Genomic DNA, 17,706 nt, shown 5'->3' with positions numbered 1-17,706 from the left:
CCACCTAAGACAAATGAGAGGCCTCACTATTTTAACATGCTTCTTCCTCTATTTCAGTTAGGCAACACAAAATACAACTCTGACATCCTAAAGTTGGCCAGAAAGACATTATGATTTTATGACGTTCTATGCTACTCTGAGTGAGAGGGACAGAAATCACACAGGAACAGCAGCCTCACCAGAGGCCACTACTCAATTCAGACCACACTAAGCTAAGTCTGAACAACCCTGACAATCACAGGTAGAAGCAGCTTGCCTGAGTCTTCACAACCTGAGTAAATGCTCCACTGTGCTGCCGGCAACCAACAAACCAAGGCTTGCAATGCTCCCGAGACACGGAGCCTGTGCCATCAACAGCACGCAGCCTTCAGAGTAGTGAGCGACAAGGCCAACCCAACCCCTCACTACAGGCAGGCATCAGCACAGCCAACAGTCAGCGCCTGGGCTGGCTCCCTTCCTCAGGAAGTTGTGGGCTAAGCCAATGCTGTGCTCTGACTGAAAGGGTAAGTTCTTCAAAAGAACTGCTTCTCCTTCTGGGTTAGAGACAAGAACGAGGGACATGTGCTGAGGTGGGGCAGCAAGAGACAAGACTGCACAAGTTCCCACCCAGCCATGACCGCCCCCCTCCAGCACCTCTTTGGGGAGCTAAAATGGTGATGTCACCTCATCTACCTCCAGGGTAGACGAGGCTGCAAGATGCTGTCCTTGGGCTCCACATGAACTTCTCCCTACGCTGCCCATGTTCCCAGCTTCATCCAACTCCCCCGAACCTCCCCAGACACCTCCCAAACTGCTGGTCAACCTCTGGGCAAGATGCATTTGCACTCACATGCCCTGCACAAATCTCTTGCTTTGACATTGGGTGAGAGAGAGAAAATCAGTGATGACAGAAAAGAGTCCAAAGGGCCTACCGAGTTCTTAGAAGTAATGCAAGGAAAGAGGAGTATTTCCAGCCCCCAGTACTCCTTCCTCACTCAATTCAAAAATGTTCCTGTTAATACAGCAGCACCTGTTCTCCCATTATCAACTTTCACACACTCCACTCCCCAGAGTACAGCTAACGAAAAAGAAGAAGAAGAAAAAAAAAAAAACCTTAATATTCATTCAGGCTTAAAGATTTTTTTTAAAGAAAACTTTTGGCTCTTCAGAGCCAGAGGAGTATTTCTTAATTAAGTATACCATTAGTCACAGTTGCCCTAAAGTTTCCAAGGACCCTGTTTTTCCACAAAGGATACATTTCACCCTCTTTTATCCATTTTATGGACAAGTCATCCACCACCTGGAACTTGCATATCCACCCATAATCTTTATGGTGAAATCTGAGCACAGTAAACCCAGCATGTCGCGCCACAGTTGTCAGCAGTATAAGGCAGAGAACGGCTGTGGGTTTCTGGTGGAGATGGCTGCTGGAATGATCATGTGCTAAAGAAAAACATTTTTAAAATCCTTCTCAATGGTATCAGCTTCTTCTCTCATAAAAGTTCATCCACTTTTAATTATTTCCAATTATTTCCATGTACTAAAACGTAATAGTCAAAATTAATGGGGTAACTTCCTTTTAAAAAGTACATGTCTTCATAGTGATCCTTTATATCTCTTTTAGTAATATATAAAATGTATAAGGAGCCATGTTAACAGGAAAAACAAAAATGACAATGCTGTGTTGAAGATGATAAAACTGGTCCACAGGTAGGCAAATCCTCTTATCCATGTTTATGCTCAAGAGGCCTCAGACAAGAAGTATGTATTTCCCAGCATTGGCCAGGAGGCCATGGAGGTCTGGTGTGGGCATGGAAACTGTTTAAAGGCAATGTTCTAAGAAGATGAATGAAAAGGTATGTAAAAGGAATCCCTACAGGCTTCCCTTTACAGTGCCCACAGTATTCTCTCACAGTGCTGTTTCCCCACTACAAGGATGTATATCCACAAACAAAATGAAGAAACTCTAGCAAGAGGAATAATTATTTAGTCTACTGTTCAGAAGCCCTTCTCCTTGCTCTACCTCAAACCAAGATACCTTAGTTGTCCTGTTTCTCTCTGTCACGGGCACCTAGAGGCTGTCTCCTGATTCACACCATCACACATGTATTTTACACATCTTGACCTTTCTCTCCCCCACTCACTACTATGCCCCACCACTCTTTTTACTGCCTCTCCTGGACCCTGAACATATTTCTGTTAGTAAAGTGACCAATAAAACCTAAGAAATACCTAACACAGCTGTTGTCAATTGTTTCCACAAATGAAACTCAAAATTAACAAGCAGAACTGACTTCGAAAGTCAGAAACAATAATGTACAGACTGACCCATTACCACATAAGTGACCAGCCCAATCACCCTAGCTGATCCTCCCAACTTGTATTCTGGAAATGTGCGTGTAGAGCTAAAAGGAGGAGCAGGGTCCCACATCACTTAACACAACGACCCCAAAGGGTCTAGAGGTTGTTCTAGAGCAGCAGTTCTCTACCCTGACTGCACAGAGAACCACTGAGAAGCTGTGTAGAAATACCAATATCCAACCCCTACTCAGAGATCTAATTCCCTCGCTTTGTGTGGAGATTGGGCATCAGTTTTTAGAAAAACTTCCAAGTATTCCTACTTGCATTCAGGGTTGAAAGCCACTTCTCTGGTACCATCAAGGGACCTGGTTAAAACACAAATTGTAATATAGAGTCTGGGATGGGGTCCGTGATTCTGTATTCCTAATAAGATTCAAAGTAATGCCAATGCTGCTGGTCCACGGGCCACACCTGAGTAGCCAGGGTCTACCTGAGTAGCCAGGGTTTTCAACAACTAGCCCAGCCTCAATCACCCTCACCAACTTGGTCATCTCAGAGGCACACTTCATCCCGAAATCCAGGAGCCATTCAAGCAAACACAAGTCAGAAGAGAACCTGTCTTCTCCTATGGGCACATGTTCTTGTAGAACTGGAACAACCTAACGCATGAGCCACACCAGTGTGTCATGGTGTGGTGGTCACAGTGCAGGCTCTGCAGTCAGAGAAGGCCACGCCATGCATCAGATGTATCTTTCTTATCCTTTGCAACTTTCTCATTCTCTTTAGCTCAAATGTTCTCACTTGTAAACTTGGGATTACATGGACACAACCACCACTCCATGGAATTTAAGTATACGCAGAAAGCACTGAGCCCAGTACTTACGACCTGATATACAAAATACCCCATAAATGTAAACTATTACCAATAGTAGTGGGATTACCACTACTATTTCCTGACACCATTGTTTCTAGGTTCTCCTCCTACCTCTCTGAAACCCTTCAATGAAGTGGGGCTGAGAAAATGATAGGTATCTGGTTAAAGGTACTTTCTCAACAACTCCCCAACCTGACAGGCAGATAAACAATGCCCCTGATACAGCACCTCTTGTACAAGAGCTTCCAATCATTGGTCGTGACCCAAAAAGCTTAATGGCACAAAAGTAAAGACTGAGCTAAAAGTACCCACTGCCCCCAGGACCAAAAGCTCTTCTGCTTCAAACTAAAATCTCACATATCAAAACAGACTAAGATCTGTCTAAAGTTCCCCTAGAAAAGAGATAACTGAAATTTTCTCACCAATAAATAAATTAAAACAAGATAAATATGTGAGGTGATAGATGTGTTCATTAGCTCAGTGGGGGTAGCACCTCACAATGTCTATGTAGTGTATCGAATTATCATTTTGGTATAAAATGCTGGAGTATTATGGAAAGTTTTTTTCCATTGATTTTTTGGAGAGAGCGGGGAGGGCAAGGAGAAAAAGGAAAGAGAGAGAGGGAGAGAGAGAAACAGCAATGTGAGAGAGACATATCAATTGGTTGCCTCCCACAGGTGCTCCAACCGGGGCGGGTATTGAACCTGCAACCCTGGCACGTACCCTTGACTGGAAATTGAATCCAAGATTTTCCAGTGCTCAGGCCAATGCTCTATCCACTGAGCGACACTGGCCAGGGCTGGAAAGTTTCTGAAAGCACCAATCATCACTTTCATCAGCAAAGCACAAAAACACAGGAAGTTATGAAGGGAAGAGCTACATACAAATTCCAGTCTCCCATACTGCTCTATCTTTTTCATGTCCAGTCTTAAACAAAAGTTTTGGATTTCAAATGCACTTGTGTGAAACAATGTTTACAAACAAATACTGGAAGGGATCAAAGTCAAAATATGAACATTGCACAACTAGGTGAGCTTTATTATTTTAATCACTACTTATTAACTTCCCTAAACACATATGGAGAGAGGGAGAAAGAATTATTTTAATTAATAAGATGTTTAAGATCCTCAAAGAAAGGAAAACAACTTTCAATATTCTGGTGTAGAAAATATGAATGAGAGGAGGTAGTCCTCTTGAACATGAAGCCAGTACATTGTTGACAATCTGGTAAGTCTAACATAAGAACACTACAGTGCCCAGTACCCGAGCAAGCCTTCAAGACACCATTTAGTATGATAAATAGGTCAGTTCTTGGGTGAAATCTTCAGGTGACTGGCACTGGGTACCTTTAGCTGAACTAAAGTACTAAAAGTTGCATCAATCTGTCAACCATTACAGCCACCTACTTCAGCAGATGATGTTCTGTGTTCAATGACTGCTGCTTTAGCTGCCCAAAATCACCATCGTGAGATCCAGAGAAGGGTAAAGTGTTATGAGCATATGAATTATAGAGAGGCCTACATAATAAAGGATTAAGGAGGTCACAAATATGTTTGTTGACTTTCCCATTTTATTTTATAACTCAGATTATCTCTTTGAGCTCCAGGGTATTCTCAGAACTACCAGTTAATAAATGAAGGACTTCAAAACATCTGTGCATTTTACAAATACCAATAGTATTTGGTTTCTAGTTTTATTCTTTCTAAGTTTCAAAAGATATTTTAATGTAAAATGTATAATCATTGTCTTTAAAAATATTGTAAATATAGGAAAGAAATTTTACATAATTTCCTTTGACCTAGCAGTATGGCAGCTGCAATTATTTTATAAAGTAACTAGGGCTAAGAGTAAAAACAAAAAGCCACACAACTAAGACAGTTGGACAAAATACGATTCTCTTCAATCTATGAAAGAATCAGCTTTGCCTGGCAGGGCGTGGCTCAGGGGTTGAGCATCTACCCAGGATCCAGGCCATAGGGGTTCGATTCCCAGTCAGGGCACATGCCCGGGTTTCGGACTTGATCCCCAGTTGGGGGCGTGCAGGAGGCGGCCAATCAGTGACTCATCACTGATGTTTCTATGTCTCTCTCTCCTTCTCCTTTCCTCTCTCTGAAATCAATAGATATATTTTTTAAAAAAAGAATCAGCTTTAACTACTGAGTAATCAAAACATTCTTTTTCCACTATTTCCAATTGATTTGTAAATAAATACTAATACTGGAATTTCTATAGTATTTTTAGAAAAATAATCCTTTAACAAATAATCTTGAAAAATAACACTTGGTAGCATAAATTAAATAAAAATCAAGTTGAGCCCAACTGGGCATGGCTCAGCGGTTGAGCATGGACCTAGGATCCAGGCAATCAGAGTTCAATTCCCAGTAAGGGCACATGCCTGGGCTGTGGGCCAGTCGGGGGCGTGCAGGAGGCAGCCGATCAATGACTCTCATCATTGATGTTTCTCTCTCTCTCTCTCCCTCTCCTTTCCTCTCTGAAATCAATAAAGATATATTTTTTAAAAAATCAAGTTGACTTTATGAATTAGCCATTAAAATTGTTCCTAATTATGCTTAAAACTTGAAGAGAAAGAAAAAGATCTAATATTGACTAAGAGCCTATTACATGACAGAGCCTTCTCTACATTAAATTACTTAAGCCAACAAAAGAGAGCATTCCCAAATTACAGATGGGAAAACTGAGGCTCACAGACCATAGAGAACTTGCCAAAGTTCAAAACTACTGAAGAAAAAAAACAAAAACTGGAAAAGCTCTTGGAACATCTAAATGGCAGTAGGATTTTTTTTTAATTCCCTTAAACTGCAGAAGAATGTTTGTGATTTTTTAAAAGGACTTTTTAATTTTATTTTTTTATTTTTCAAATAATTTTTTATCCTGTGATTTTTTTTTAAGGGAGAACAGTTTTACCACACATTCAATTTTGCATGTCTAGAGCAGTTCTAGTGAGATGAGAAGAAACAATTTAGGAGAGTTTATTCCAGTGAGCCTAAATCACTGGCAACCATCCTTAACAAAAACAAAAGAACAGTACAGCTAACATCACTCCGTTTTACTTCCTACAATGCTTTCTTTTTTTTACATCCTCTGTTCAAACCCTAACAACAGTCCCATGAAATACGAGGTATTTGAAGCTAAGGATCCTGGGCTTACATGGTTATCCTTCTTGCTCTCAGACACACGAATGATGGAAATCTACTCTTAGGAACCCTGGTCCAGAACATATCATCTCACATGCCTGCCTCCTAGGAGAAAAAACATCCATCATCAAACTTTCCACCTTCAGCTAATTGTATTTTAAAACATCTGTGTTTTAAAAAGTGGGTCATAAAATATGAACGATAACAATGAGCCCACCGTAGAAAATTCTTGGGAAAAAAATTCCTGACAGTATGTACCCTCAGAATTTTAAACCTACTCATTTCGTGCTCCTCAGACAGTACAAATGCTGAAAAAGCACCATCTTCCTGGTGTAACTATTTAAATAGTTATCCATCTAAATGATGTATTTCACTTTCGGAAACTCTTGATTTGTCTGAAAGGTTTTTTTCCAGATCTCGAACCAAGTGTAAAGGTACCAAATCCTGCATTCGACTTGAATGGACTTAGTGGTTAGTTGCCCCGTGTAGTGGTACAGTAGGAACCAATATCCTGAACATTTCACCTCCCTCTTCTGCAGGTGCTGCTGGCTGCAATGACAGAAATCTCAGGGCAGAGTATCATGCTGCTGTGCAGGAACCTGGCTATTGTCCACATATGACTCTGCATAGTGGGTTTCAGAATTATAAATTACATATCTTAAATGCCTTTGTGGTATAAGAAAGTGTATTCCCAGGAAAACAGTTTACTTTTTAATTCTGGATTTAATATTGAATTTAGAAAAGAAAATTAAAACACAGACATGAAAAGTTTTTCCAGTTTTTATTCTTTACTTAAAAGAACAGTATGGTGTGGAGAGGGACTGGGGAGGGGGGTGGGACGGGGTAGAATGGGTCATTGGGGAGAAAAAGGGACATCTGTAATATTTTGAACAAAAGTAATAAAAAATAAAAATTTTAAGAAATTTAAAAAAGAACAGTAAACCCTCGATATAACAAACTAATTCAGGCAAGAGGGTATCCATTAAAACCAAAAGTCCTTTATATAATAAAGTCGGTTTTCCGGAATTGTATGTTAAAAAATTGACAAATTAGTTTACCTGTTTTTACTTAATATAGACACATTTGTGTAATTAAAATTAAGTATGTATGAACAGTTTAATTTCACAGAAAAACTTTCTATATGTATTACTGTAATTTTTAATTCATACTGAATTGGTCTAGTAAATGCATTCATTCACCAGTCACCATGAGTAAACAAATATACACAGCTGGTGCGTGGTTTAGCGCACATCCGAATCTCAACCAGCATGCCTTAAAACTGCTGCAGAAAGTCACGCCACCCACAAGAGAACCACAAGATTCCTTGGGACCATGTGCTATTTGCAGAACCTTGTTTACCAGCAGTGGCTCTTGGATTTAAATATGTAGACTATAGCTGTAGATATGTAATATTTATTTATGTCGGCGAAATTACTACAGTGTTTTTTCCAACATATGGCCTATTCACTAAAATTTTTTAAAAATAACTGTGAATTAATAACAACAACAACAAAAACTGTTGATTTCATTGTAAGCAAATCTTGGTTAAAAGCATTTTAAAATTAACAGGGTGTTAATTTTCACGTATGACATACAGACTGGAAATTTTGTTCGTTAAATCAAGGCCCACAAAATTGAGGGTTTACTAAAATAGAATAAAAAGCCCATTCTCATATCAAACACCTACATAAAAATGGCACTCACTTCTTAGTGTTTTTAATCTGTTAATACAGTATGTTTTTTATAGTTAGCAATTCTAGGCTTTTGAGATATTAATATAATGAGTTGTTTTCTGAAGTGTTAAAGAAGAAACATTGATTTTTATTATAGAATATCACAAAAAGACCTCAGAAATATAAACTCTAATATAGATTAGTTTCCTGATCTAAACAGATGCAATACAAATAACAAGCAAAAGCCATACACTGGGAAAAAATAAATCTGAGTTCTAAAAAGTTAAGTCTTACTGTGTCTGAATGTTAATAACATCAAAAGTGGGAAAAATGACAATGCCTGTCATCTCTAAAACCACTTAAATTTATACCACCATGAAAATACCAACTTTATGAATATATATGTGTATGTATATGTATACACATATCATACATTTAGTTATACCTCACAAAGGGAATACTTCTGAGCATGTAATTTATCTTAAAAGATACTTATCTTGAGACAATAAGGAATTCTGAAGGAACCTCTAGGCAAAATGTATACTAACTTTCACCAGCATGTGCTTGACCTGGAGGAAAAGCCCCATCGGTTCAAAGTAAGGGAAGTAAAGTATCCTCACAGGAAGGGTGGGTGAAGTCAGAGAGTCTGTACCATCAGCTCAGTCACGCACATCACTCAAGCCTGACAGTCCTGTGAGCACCAAAACCAACCAAGCAGAAGAGAGGTGTCTATACTCAGGGAACTGACAGCAGGAGCCCAGCCCAGAACTTCTGAATATGGGAAGATGAAGGTGGGGAAACAGAGGCTCACAGAGCTCGTGAAATTTGCCAATGCTTAAAACTGCTGAAGACCAAAACCAAAAACTGGAAAAGGTCTTCCATTATGGAGCATGCTGATCCATCTTCATTCAGCAAAGTCAGCTGGTGAATGGGGAAGGAAGCAAGCGCTGGCTTAGAGAGAGCAGGTGAACAGTTGGTGAAGCTTTTAGGGGGTGAGGGATACGGAGGATACAGGGGACTCTGAAGCTCAACAACAGTTAAGAGCTTACCAGACAGCAATTAGAGAGTGGGCAGGTGAAAGACAGCAGGTTAACACACTGTATGGAAAACCCCTAAAAACAACCAGCTTTCATTTGAGCTTTCTGAGCATCTCTGACATAGAAATACATGTTTTAAGGGACTCTCAGAACTAAAAATACCTAAAAGTGGAGTTTTATTCACAGTGGCTATGCAGTCTGTTTTTTTAAAACATCTTTATTGATATCATACCATAAAATTCACCCACTTAAAGTATACAATTGAATGATTTTTAGTGTATTCACAAAATCATCACCACTATCTAAATTTAGATCCCCCTAAAACGAACCCCATAGCCATCAGTGGACCCTCTCCATTACCCGCAAACCCCAGTCCTAGGGAATGACTACTCTGATTTCCATATTTATAGATTTGTCTATACTGGTCATTTCATATATATGAAAGCATAAAATATGTCGGCTTTTGTGACTGGCTTCCTTCAAAGAGCATGCTCCCCGGCCGGGCATGGCTCAGCGGTTGAGCATGGGCCTAGGATCCAGGAGATCGAGGTTCAATTCCTGGTCAGGGCACATGCCCGGGTTGCAGGCTCGATCCCCAGCCGGGGGCGTGCAGGAGGCAACCAATCAATGACTCTCTCATCATTGATGTTTCAACTCTCCCTCTCCCTTCCTCTCTCTGAAATCAATAAAGATATATTAAAAAAAAAAAAAAGCATATTCATCCATGCATATATGTAGCATGTATGAGTACTTCATTCTTTTTTTGTGGCTGAGTAATATTCTAATGTTTGATATACCATGTTTTGTTTGGTTGATAAATATGAGTTGTTTCCATTTTTGGCTATTATGAATAATGCTGCTATGAACATTCATGTACACTTTTGTGTATAGGCAGGTATTCTCAGTCCATATATATAGAGAGAAAGAGTCTATTTTTAAGAGAAAAAATACATTGACATTTCACATACTTAAATATGAAGCTTGAAATTTTATTTCTAAGTTCAGATATCAGTTAATGGAGAAAAATAAGCAAAAGTTTTGTTTAATGGCATAAACCACATAAAGATGGCAGGCCAGATACAGGAAGACACAGAGCTATGAAGAAAAATCATTTTTACATAATTCTTCCAAATGCAAAAAATTTTAAATAGGATAAAATAAGGACTAAAAGACAAACAAACAAACAAACAAAAAAATCACCTTTCTACTATGTTCCCAGAAGTCTGCATTTCTATTTTCCATGTAAAACAGAAAAGATACCAAAAGTGAGTAAAACCGTATAAACTGACTGACGCCCTGGCACTGCTGTCCTGACCTCCGTCCCACCGTGGGCTGCTGCACCGTGGCCCTGCAGGAGGAAAGCCCATCGTGCGGGCCTAACCTACCACCTCCCTCTCCCACCTTGAAAAATGACCTGTGGAAAGCACCTCCCTGAGCCAATCTTACATATTTCTTTCCATCCTTGAAAAACTATAATCACCTACTGAGTGTTCACCATCACCAACCTGCATCCAACTCCACAGGAGGTAAAAGCTCCCAGGACAGAGGGAGGATCTGTCTATGGGTTAGTGATGCAAGTGGGACTCTAAATGTTACCTCCATGTTCACCATGAGCCAAGAAGCACTTCACATCCGCCAGACTCTCCCTGCAAATCTCAGATCCTAAACTTTTCTATTTACTCCTGGCACTTTCCCAAGGATCCCAACTGACAGAATGAGAGGCGCCAGACGGAGCATAGGTGTGCTTCAGGCCAGATTCCCGCACCGCACTGGCCACCTGCCTTGAACCTGGTCCAATGCAAACCCCAGGACTATCCTCTGCTTGGTCTGAAAAACAGACTGAGCTCCTTCAAAATAGCTGACACAAAAGAATAACTCTAGGAACTCCAAATCACACTAAGTCTTAGCTTCAATTACAAGCACCTTTGTGGCAATATGCCAAGTACAACAAACATTAAAGTCCTTAAAATTAGCAAGTGCTGGTTATAATCTCCTAAGTGTAATTTTGTGTAAGAATATGTGTGATGTGTTTATTCCCAACTTTGTACTTACTCAACCTCTAAGACAACTATGTGGCAGAGGCCTTCACACGTTTTCCCGGGAGAGAGAAGGAGCACAGTTCTTCTGTTCAGTGGACAAACACACCATCGTACCAGAGTCGAGCACGTTCACCCAGGTCAGCGTAGGCTCTGGGGGAAGTCCCAGGAGAAGCACGAAGAGGACACAGCTTCAGCCAGCCTTGGGAACAGACGTGGCTGGTCTGAGCTGCAGCTCCTCAGATAAGCAGTCACAAGAGGAGCAAGCAAGCCTCCCAGGCAGGAGAAACAGAAAATGCTAGAGCAAGGTAGAAAAATGCAAGCAAGTCCAAGTGTGTGGGTGGGGTAAGCTGGTAAGGAGGAGGCTGAGTGAGGCAACAGGGCTCGCCTTTGGGGGAAGGGAGCACAGAGACACATACAATGAGATCTGCATTTCAGAAAGACCAGCCTTTCAAACATATTTTCTGGTCTTTTTCTTTTTGAGAGGGAAGACAAAAAATGTTAATGAAATAATAAAATTTATTCTTTCACTATTGTTATGCTTGCTTCTATTGTCATTCAAACTCTGAAATAATATAAGTATTTTCCTAAAAGTTTCAATGAGCTTCTAAGTGTGTAACAACATGCAGTTATTCACAGAAAAATCTCACAGCAGACACAAGATTTTTCATAAAATCATGACTTACATGATTTAGTGATCAAGTCCTCTCCCAGAAGAAAAAAAAAAGGAAAGCACATTTTCAAAAGTTACTGTCCATAAACTCAAGTTGTTGTATTTTTAAATAACAACAAATTATTTAATAACACTTAAGGTTATTTAATAACACTTTAAGGTTTAATAACACTTAATGTTTTTGAGGGACAGAAGCAGTGGCCCAAAAACCAGAGGCCCAGATAATCAAGCTAGAATACGGCCAATATCTATGGCTTTTACACTCCCTGCCTCATACACACACTGCACACACAATTTCCACTTCTGATTGTGGTGCTGCTTAGGCAAACAGTAACATTTTTTACCTCTTCTTTAATTAAAATACAAGCCACCCTCTTAAGCAAAGAGGAGAAACCCAAACAGGTATAGCATCCTTGGAAAAGTTTCCCAGCAAGTAAAACTGTTTGATGAGTAAAAACATACGAGTGATTCAGATCCAGCACTGAGATTCACATTCGTCATCCAGGTCGGTACTCAGTACCTTGACCCTGCAAGGGAGTGTCCCATTTTAGAGAAGAGGAAAATGAAGCTCTGTGGGGTTGGTTTGCCCAAGGTTAAATGGTGGAAAAAAAAACAAAACCAAAAAAAACACCTAGGTCTCCACACCCAATCCAGAGAGCAGTGAGTTAAGAGGTTCCCACAACTTCTTCCCTCCCTCTTTCTCTCCCTCCCTTTTGCCTTCAGTCCCTGCTTCCCCTTGATGTTACTCAGCAGTCGGCAGCCAAGGTGGATCCCACACACACCCTGCTCCAGTCCTCTGCGCAGAGGACCACTAGTCCTCACTGCTACCCTGCCCAAATACCCCAGTCCTTCCTGAACCACCAGACTGTATAAAGTCCTCCTCAGTTTGATGTGACCCATCATCCAACACGAATGCTCCACAGGAACCTGAAAGCCTGGATGCCTTTGCTCACACTGCTTCGCATCCTACAAGGCCCTCCCTCCTACTTCTCAGGATCAAAGCGGACATGCTCCACATTCACATGCCTGGACCCCACTGCAGGCCCACAGAACCAAAACGCCCTGGCCAGGCATGTGCTTTTTGAGGTCACTCCACTACCTAGTTAGGAAACACTACCCTAAACCAAGGCAAAACTTCCCACTCACTAAACCTAGCCACTATGGCCACTCCCATCTCTGAAATCCAGAAGCAATTACCATCTGTACCACCCTACTGCCAATTAATGCTAAAGCCTACTGTTATTTATAGTTTTCTATAATTGTCCTGACTCCTACATCGTATCATATGCTTCTTTTTTTTTTAAGTTACTTAAATTTTTATTTTTTTTATTTTTATTTTTTAAATATATCTTTATTGATTCGTATGCTTCTTGAGTGCTTAAGTTTTGATGCACAGCAGGAAAAACGGGAAGCCTCACTCAGGGTCACCTTTGATTCACTAAGAATTAAGGAGTACCCAGCAAAGCCCTCAGAAACCAAGGATACCAGACTAAAAGCCATTGCAGCTGGAGCTCCACACCCTGTGTTCACGGGGAACCATGGATGAGTCAGGCCACAGGCAAGAGTAGAACAGACATATACACAGGCAGGCAGTCCTCCAATTCTAAGCACTCAAGAAAAGTCCATGGGTGGGGATGAACAGCCAAACCATTTTCACCAGTGATCATAGCAGAAAAACAGGTTTTTCACTAGAGAAAAAAAAAAAAAAGCTATGACTAAGTGTAAGCCTTTAAATATCTGCTTATTGAGGATATTTTTGGTATTAAGTCACACCACTCCACTGTCAGAAAAAGTGATTTGTTTAACGTGAAGAGAAAACAGCTCAAATATAATGCCAAAAAATTAGCCCCACCACACCACAAAATGCTTACTGCAGAGAAAGCCTGAGTGACTTGGGACCTTTCTTTCTCTTACCCTTCTTTTTCCCCCTTTGGCTTAGTTGGTTTTATACAAAGCCATAAACATGATCCTCCCACATTCTTCCCCACCAGATGGGAGTCTGTCATGCCACATGTCACCTAGCAACCTAAACACCACTCTACAGCTTCCCAGATACCCAATTCTTCATACAAAATTTATCTTGTTCTATGAAGCAATAAGGGTAAGGAAGAGATAAAAAATTAAAAGTTGAAACAAGTGTTAATATGTATTGCTTCAAAATTATTTTAAATAGGGTGGGAGAAATGAAGTTTCATTGTAACCATTACCTGATAATTTAAGAGAAAAAAATACAAATGGATCTAAGATAAAAGATACTCATGTTCTTGAAACATTTGAGAGTCAACAATCTTAAAATCCAATGGCTGAACGTTATATACTGCAAAGCCCATCTTAAAATTCACCTACTGAACTGAGTTGCACTTAAAAAGCATTTAAATAATTTTGTAAACCCCTGAATTATCTGACTCTGTCTCTCATTTTATCCAACTCCAGTGCTACCATCACCCTGAGAGTCTCCCTTCCTTCCTTCCCAACCTGGCAATCTACTGTCCTTCAAATCTCAGCTCATACACCCCTTCTCTTTGGGGTGCGTTCCCAGACTCTCTTAAGATAATTGCACTTACTTTTCCATGTTCCCAGGTCACTATGAAACGACCACCATTAATATTTTTTTAAAGGTACAGATCTATCACCAAGGCCTCTTAACTCCATCTACCCAACACCTGGAGGCCTCCTTTTCTCCCCACTGCACAACACACCAGTCCACACCACTGGCCTCCTTCACTTGGAGGGCTATGGAGCCTCCTGTCCTAGACTCTTACAGTCCAGTTTCCACAAAGCAGCCAGTGTGTCCCCTAAACATCCAGCACCCAGAACAATGCCTTGAACATAGAGCAAATGCTTAAGAATTTCTGTGGAATAAACAAATGACTCAAACTACTACATTTTTATCTCCCAAACAGACTATTCAACCAATGCGTATTGTGTGCATAATGAAATATGACTAATTTTAAACATGTAAATGTTTAATCATGTAAATGACTAATTAAACATGTAAATTTCAAGTATGTAAGCAAGGAAATGTGGATCACCTTTCCCTATTCAGGAACCTAGGCACAAAGCAATGTATATATTATTGTATTTCTCTTTCAGGATTTATTTGGTTGGCTTCCAGGGAACACATGCAAGCTGATTACTGCTTTAGAACATTTAGCTCATAAACTGTCATTCACAAACAATCCTTTAAAATACTAAATGTAGGTGTAGAGGGTACTGTTACCCACCACTCCCCCTCCATTGGCATTGCAAGATAAACAGGTGCCTACCTTCTGCTAAATTTCTTTGATTTTCAGTAAGAGTTCAACCAACTATAAGGAATATTTTAGAGCTCTTAAATAAAGTCAACATCTTCCATCATTGTGTCAGGTTCCTAAAGGTCTCCAACATTATCTTTAAAAGGAAAACTTATGCTATTTTTCCAATATATACTAAAAACAAAAAATTACGTAAAAAGGTTTTTTTCTTAATTTCGGAGAAAATTGGGGGATGCCACCTGGAGCACTCTGTACACACTCAGGCTGACAAAGCTACCGTCCCCCTCACCTGCTACCCCAACGCTCACAGGGGCTAGGCCACTGTACTATGGGAAACAAATAGGAAATTTTAAAAGTGAATACGCTTTCCACCAAACGTTACTCTACTGCAAAGGAAATATCCTCAGGTGCTTGTGAGAAAACTTCGGAGACTGGGCTGTTGTCAGACACAGCAGATAAAACAATTTAACAAAATGCCTTTCACTTCTGACACATTGTACAGGAATGCAGTTAAGTGGAGACAATGCTATCATTCCACCAAGAAAAAGGGAAATCGACTAACTCCGAAATCAGGCCCAAGCTCCGCAGCTTCGACACCATATGGAGCTAGTTCCGGATCGGTCCACGCTGAAGCCTTAGAGGAAAACTTTTAACCCAGTGACTGATTTCAGGCTTGTGCTTTACAAAGGAGCCCTGCTCGAGACCTCTGAACAGCAGAGCTCCCGAGCTCAGCGTGCTCGCGAGCCGGTGGAGCGCACGTCCCTCTCCGGGCCGCCCTCAGGAACACTGACCCGCGCCCCCCCAGCAGCCCGCGACACCCGGCCGCCCGCGCGGACGGGAAGAAAGGACTCGTCGCTGAGGTCCTTCCCCGGCGGAATCCGGGAGTGGAGCAGCAGACACGCAGCCACTCTCCCGCGCCCATGGAATAATTAAACTCTCCTCTCAACAAAAAAGTTGCCTCTCCCAGCTCCGCCTGAGGGGCCTGGGAGTGGGAAGAGGCCTAGGGCTGGATTTCAACCGCTGCAGGCGGCCGGGGAGACGCGTCCCGGCCGGCTGCGCCCGCGCCGCGCGGGGTTCGGCTGCGCTCCTCGGGCCGCTCGAGGGGCGCCTGTCACCACGCCAGCCCCGCGGCCAGGCCTCCGGGGAGAGGTGTCCGGCCCGGCCCGCGCGGTCACCAGGGCTGCGCTCGCGGGCCCGGCCGCGCGGAGAACTTTGCGGCCAGCAGCCCCGGGTTGGGGGCGCCGCGAGGCTGGCGCGGCAGCCGCACTTTCCCTTTCCACGCCTCCCTCTTCTCCCTCCTCCCCTTTCCAGGAAGCGCCATATTGATCCCGGCGCCTTCCGTCCGCCCCCCCGCCCGCCCGCCCGCGCCCCCAGCCCCTCACCTTGGCGATGGCCTTCCGGTAGCGGGTCACTGCTTGCTGGATGAGGCTGAAAACTTTCATGTGGCCGTCTCCGCACGGCACGACCACACGGGTCCTTCCGAAACACACGGTCACTTTCATGCCGCTGCCGGGGCCGCCGGGGCCGGCCCGCGCCCGCTCCCCTCGCTGACGGCGGCCGAACAGACCTGGTCCGGGGCTGGAGGCTGGCGCGGCGGGGCCGCTGACGGGCGGGTGGGTGGGGGCGCGGGCAGGCAACGCCGGGGAGCCGCTCGGCTCACATGCCCGGCCCGTCGCCCTCACCTCCCGGGGTTCGCCTCGCCTCTCCCGCCGTGGCGCCCGCGGCTCCGGCCACCTGTTCGGCGTCTCGCGCGCTTCGCGGCGGCTGCGGCGGCGGCCCGGGCTGTGCTGCGCTCTGGCTACGGCGGGGGGAGGGGACGGCGGCGAGGGGAGGGAGGGAGGGAGGGAGGGAGGGAGGGAGGGAGGGAGGGAGGGACTGAGAGAGGGAGGGGAGGAGCGGCGGCATACAACACCGCGCACGTGCGGCGGGAGGCGGTGGCTCCCCGCGCAGGGCGGAGCGCACCCCTGGGACCCCCCGCCGCCGGACCCGGACCCTGCGTCCCCGCCCCGCCCCCCGTCCCTCGCCAGCCCGGCGCTCGCCCCACCCCCAACCCTCCTCCGGGACTCCAGCTCCGCGCCCCGGCGTCTTTCTGGAGTACCCTGCCCCCTTTCTTTGTCACTTTTAATCCCCTTCCTTGAACTGGAGGGTTCCGGGTGAATTCGCTTCTAGAGAGCTGTTTACTCTTGGCGCGCAGACCTTTGGAGAGGAGCGGTCACCGCCTCCCGCGGGACAGTAGGGACGCGGCCCGGCCGGGCGGAGCCCTCAGCCTGGCAGGGTTTGGCACTGGCTCTCACGCTGGGCTGCAAGGCCTGGCAGACCTCATTATATGTTAAAAGCAAAAATTAATCGTCTGCTCTGGGGAAAGGATGGTGAGGCTTTGACTCGATTCGGCCTTTCTTTTGAGGCCACTATTTACCTTCAAGTGTCCTGTGACCTCGTGGTGATCCAACCCACTTCCACAGGTAGACCTTAAACATTAGCAATTAGGATCATTTTATTTAACATTATGCAACGTAAGCAACCCTAACGAAAATTTATGACCAAACACCAGAATGCCGTGGGGGAAAAGTGCGAGAGGATTCCCCAGGAGGCGCCAGCGCTTAACTCGGGCGCCGACAGCTGCCCCCGCACCAAAATGCGACTCTGTAGTGAATGCGTGCGTGTAGGACCTGAGACGCTTCAAAAGAAGTCGACCAAGTCAAGAAAGTGACTGGCGTTCATCTC

General features: G+C 43.5%; 1 protein-coding gene across 11 annotated transcripts in view; it reads right to left on the bottom strand.

The window, feature by feature from the left end:
- The window catches only part of PARD3 (par-3 family cell polarity regulator), a 725,159-nt gene extending 708,345 nt beyond the window's left edge, over positions 1 to 16,814 (bottom strand). For 10 of the 11 annotated variants that reach the window (XR_013998161.1, XM_081128408.1, XM_081128401.1 and 7 more), the window contains exon 1: positions 16,365 to 16,778. Coding sequence is in view for 10 of the 11 variants with exons in the window: in XM_081128408.1 (XP_080984534.1) it covers positions 16,365 to 16,484 (120 nt within the window). In the remaining variant the exon portion in view is untranslated. Of the gene's footprint in view, positions 1 to 16,364 lie in introns of all 11 variants that reach the window. The other variant, XM_081128409.1, reaches the window with a different exon arrangement.
- Between the last annotated feature and the right edge of the window lie 892 nt (positions 16,815 to 17,706).

This window comes from Miniopterus schreibersii (assembly GCF_964146895.1).
Source record: "Miniopterus schreibersii genome assembly, chromosome: 1".
In the NCBI taxonomy this organism is placed as follows: domain Eukaryota; kingdom Metazoa; phylum Chordata; class Mammalia; order Chiroptera; family Miniopteridae; genus Miniopterus; species Miniopterus schreibersii.
This window is presented reverse-complemented; position numbering and strand designations above follow the sequence as displayed.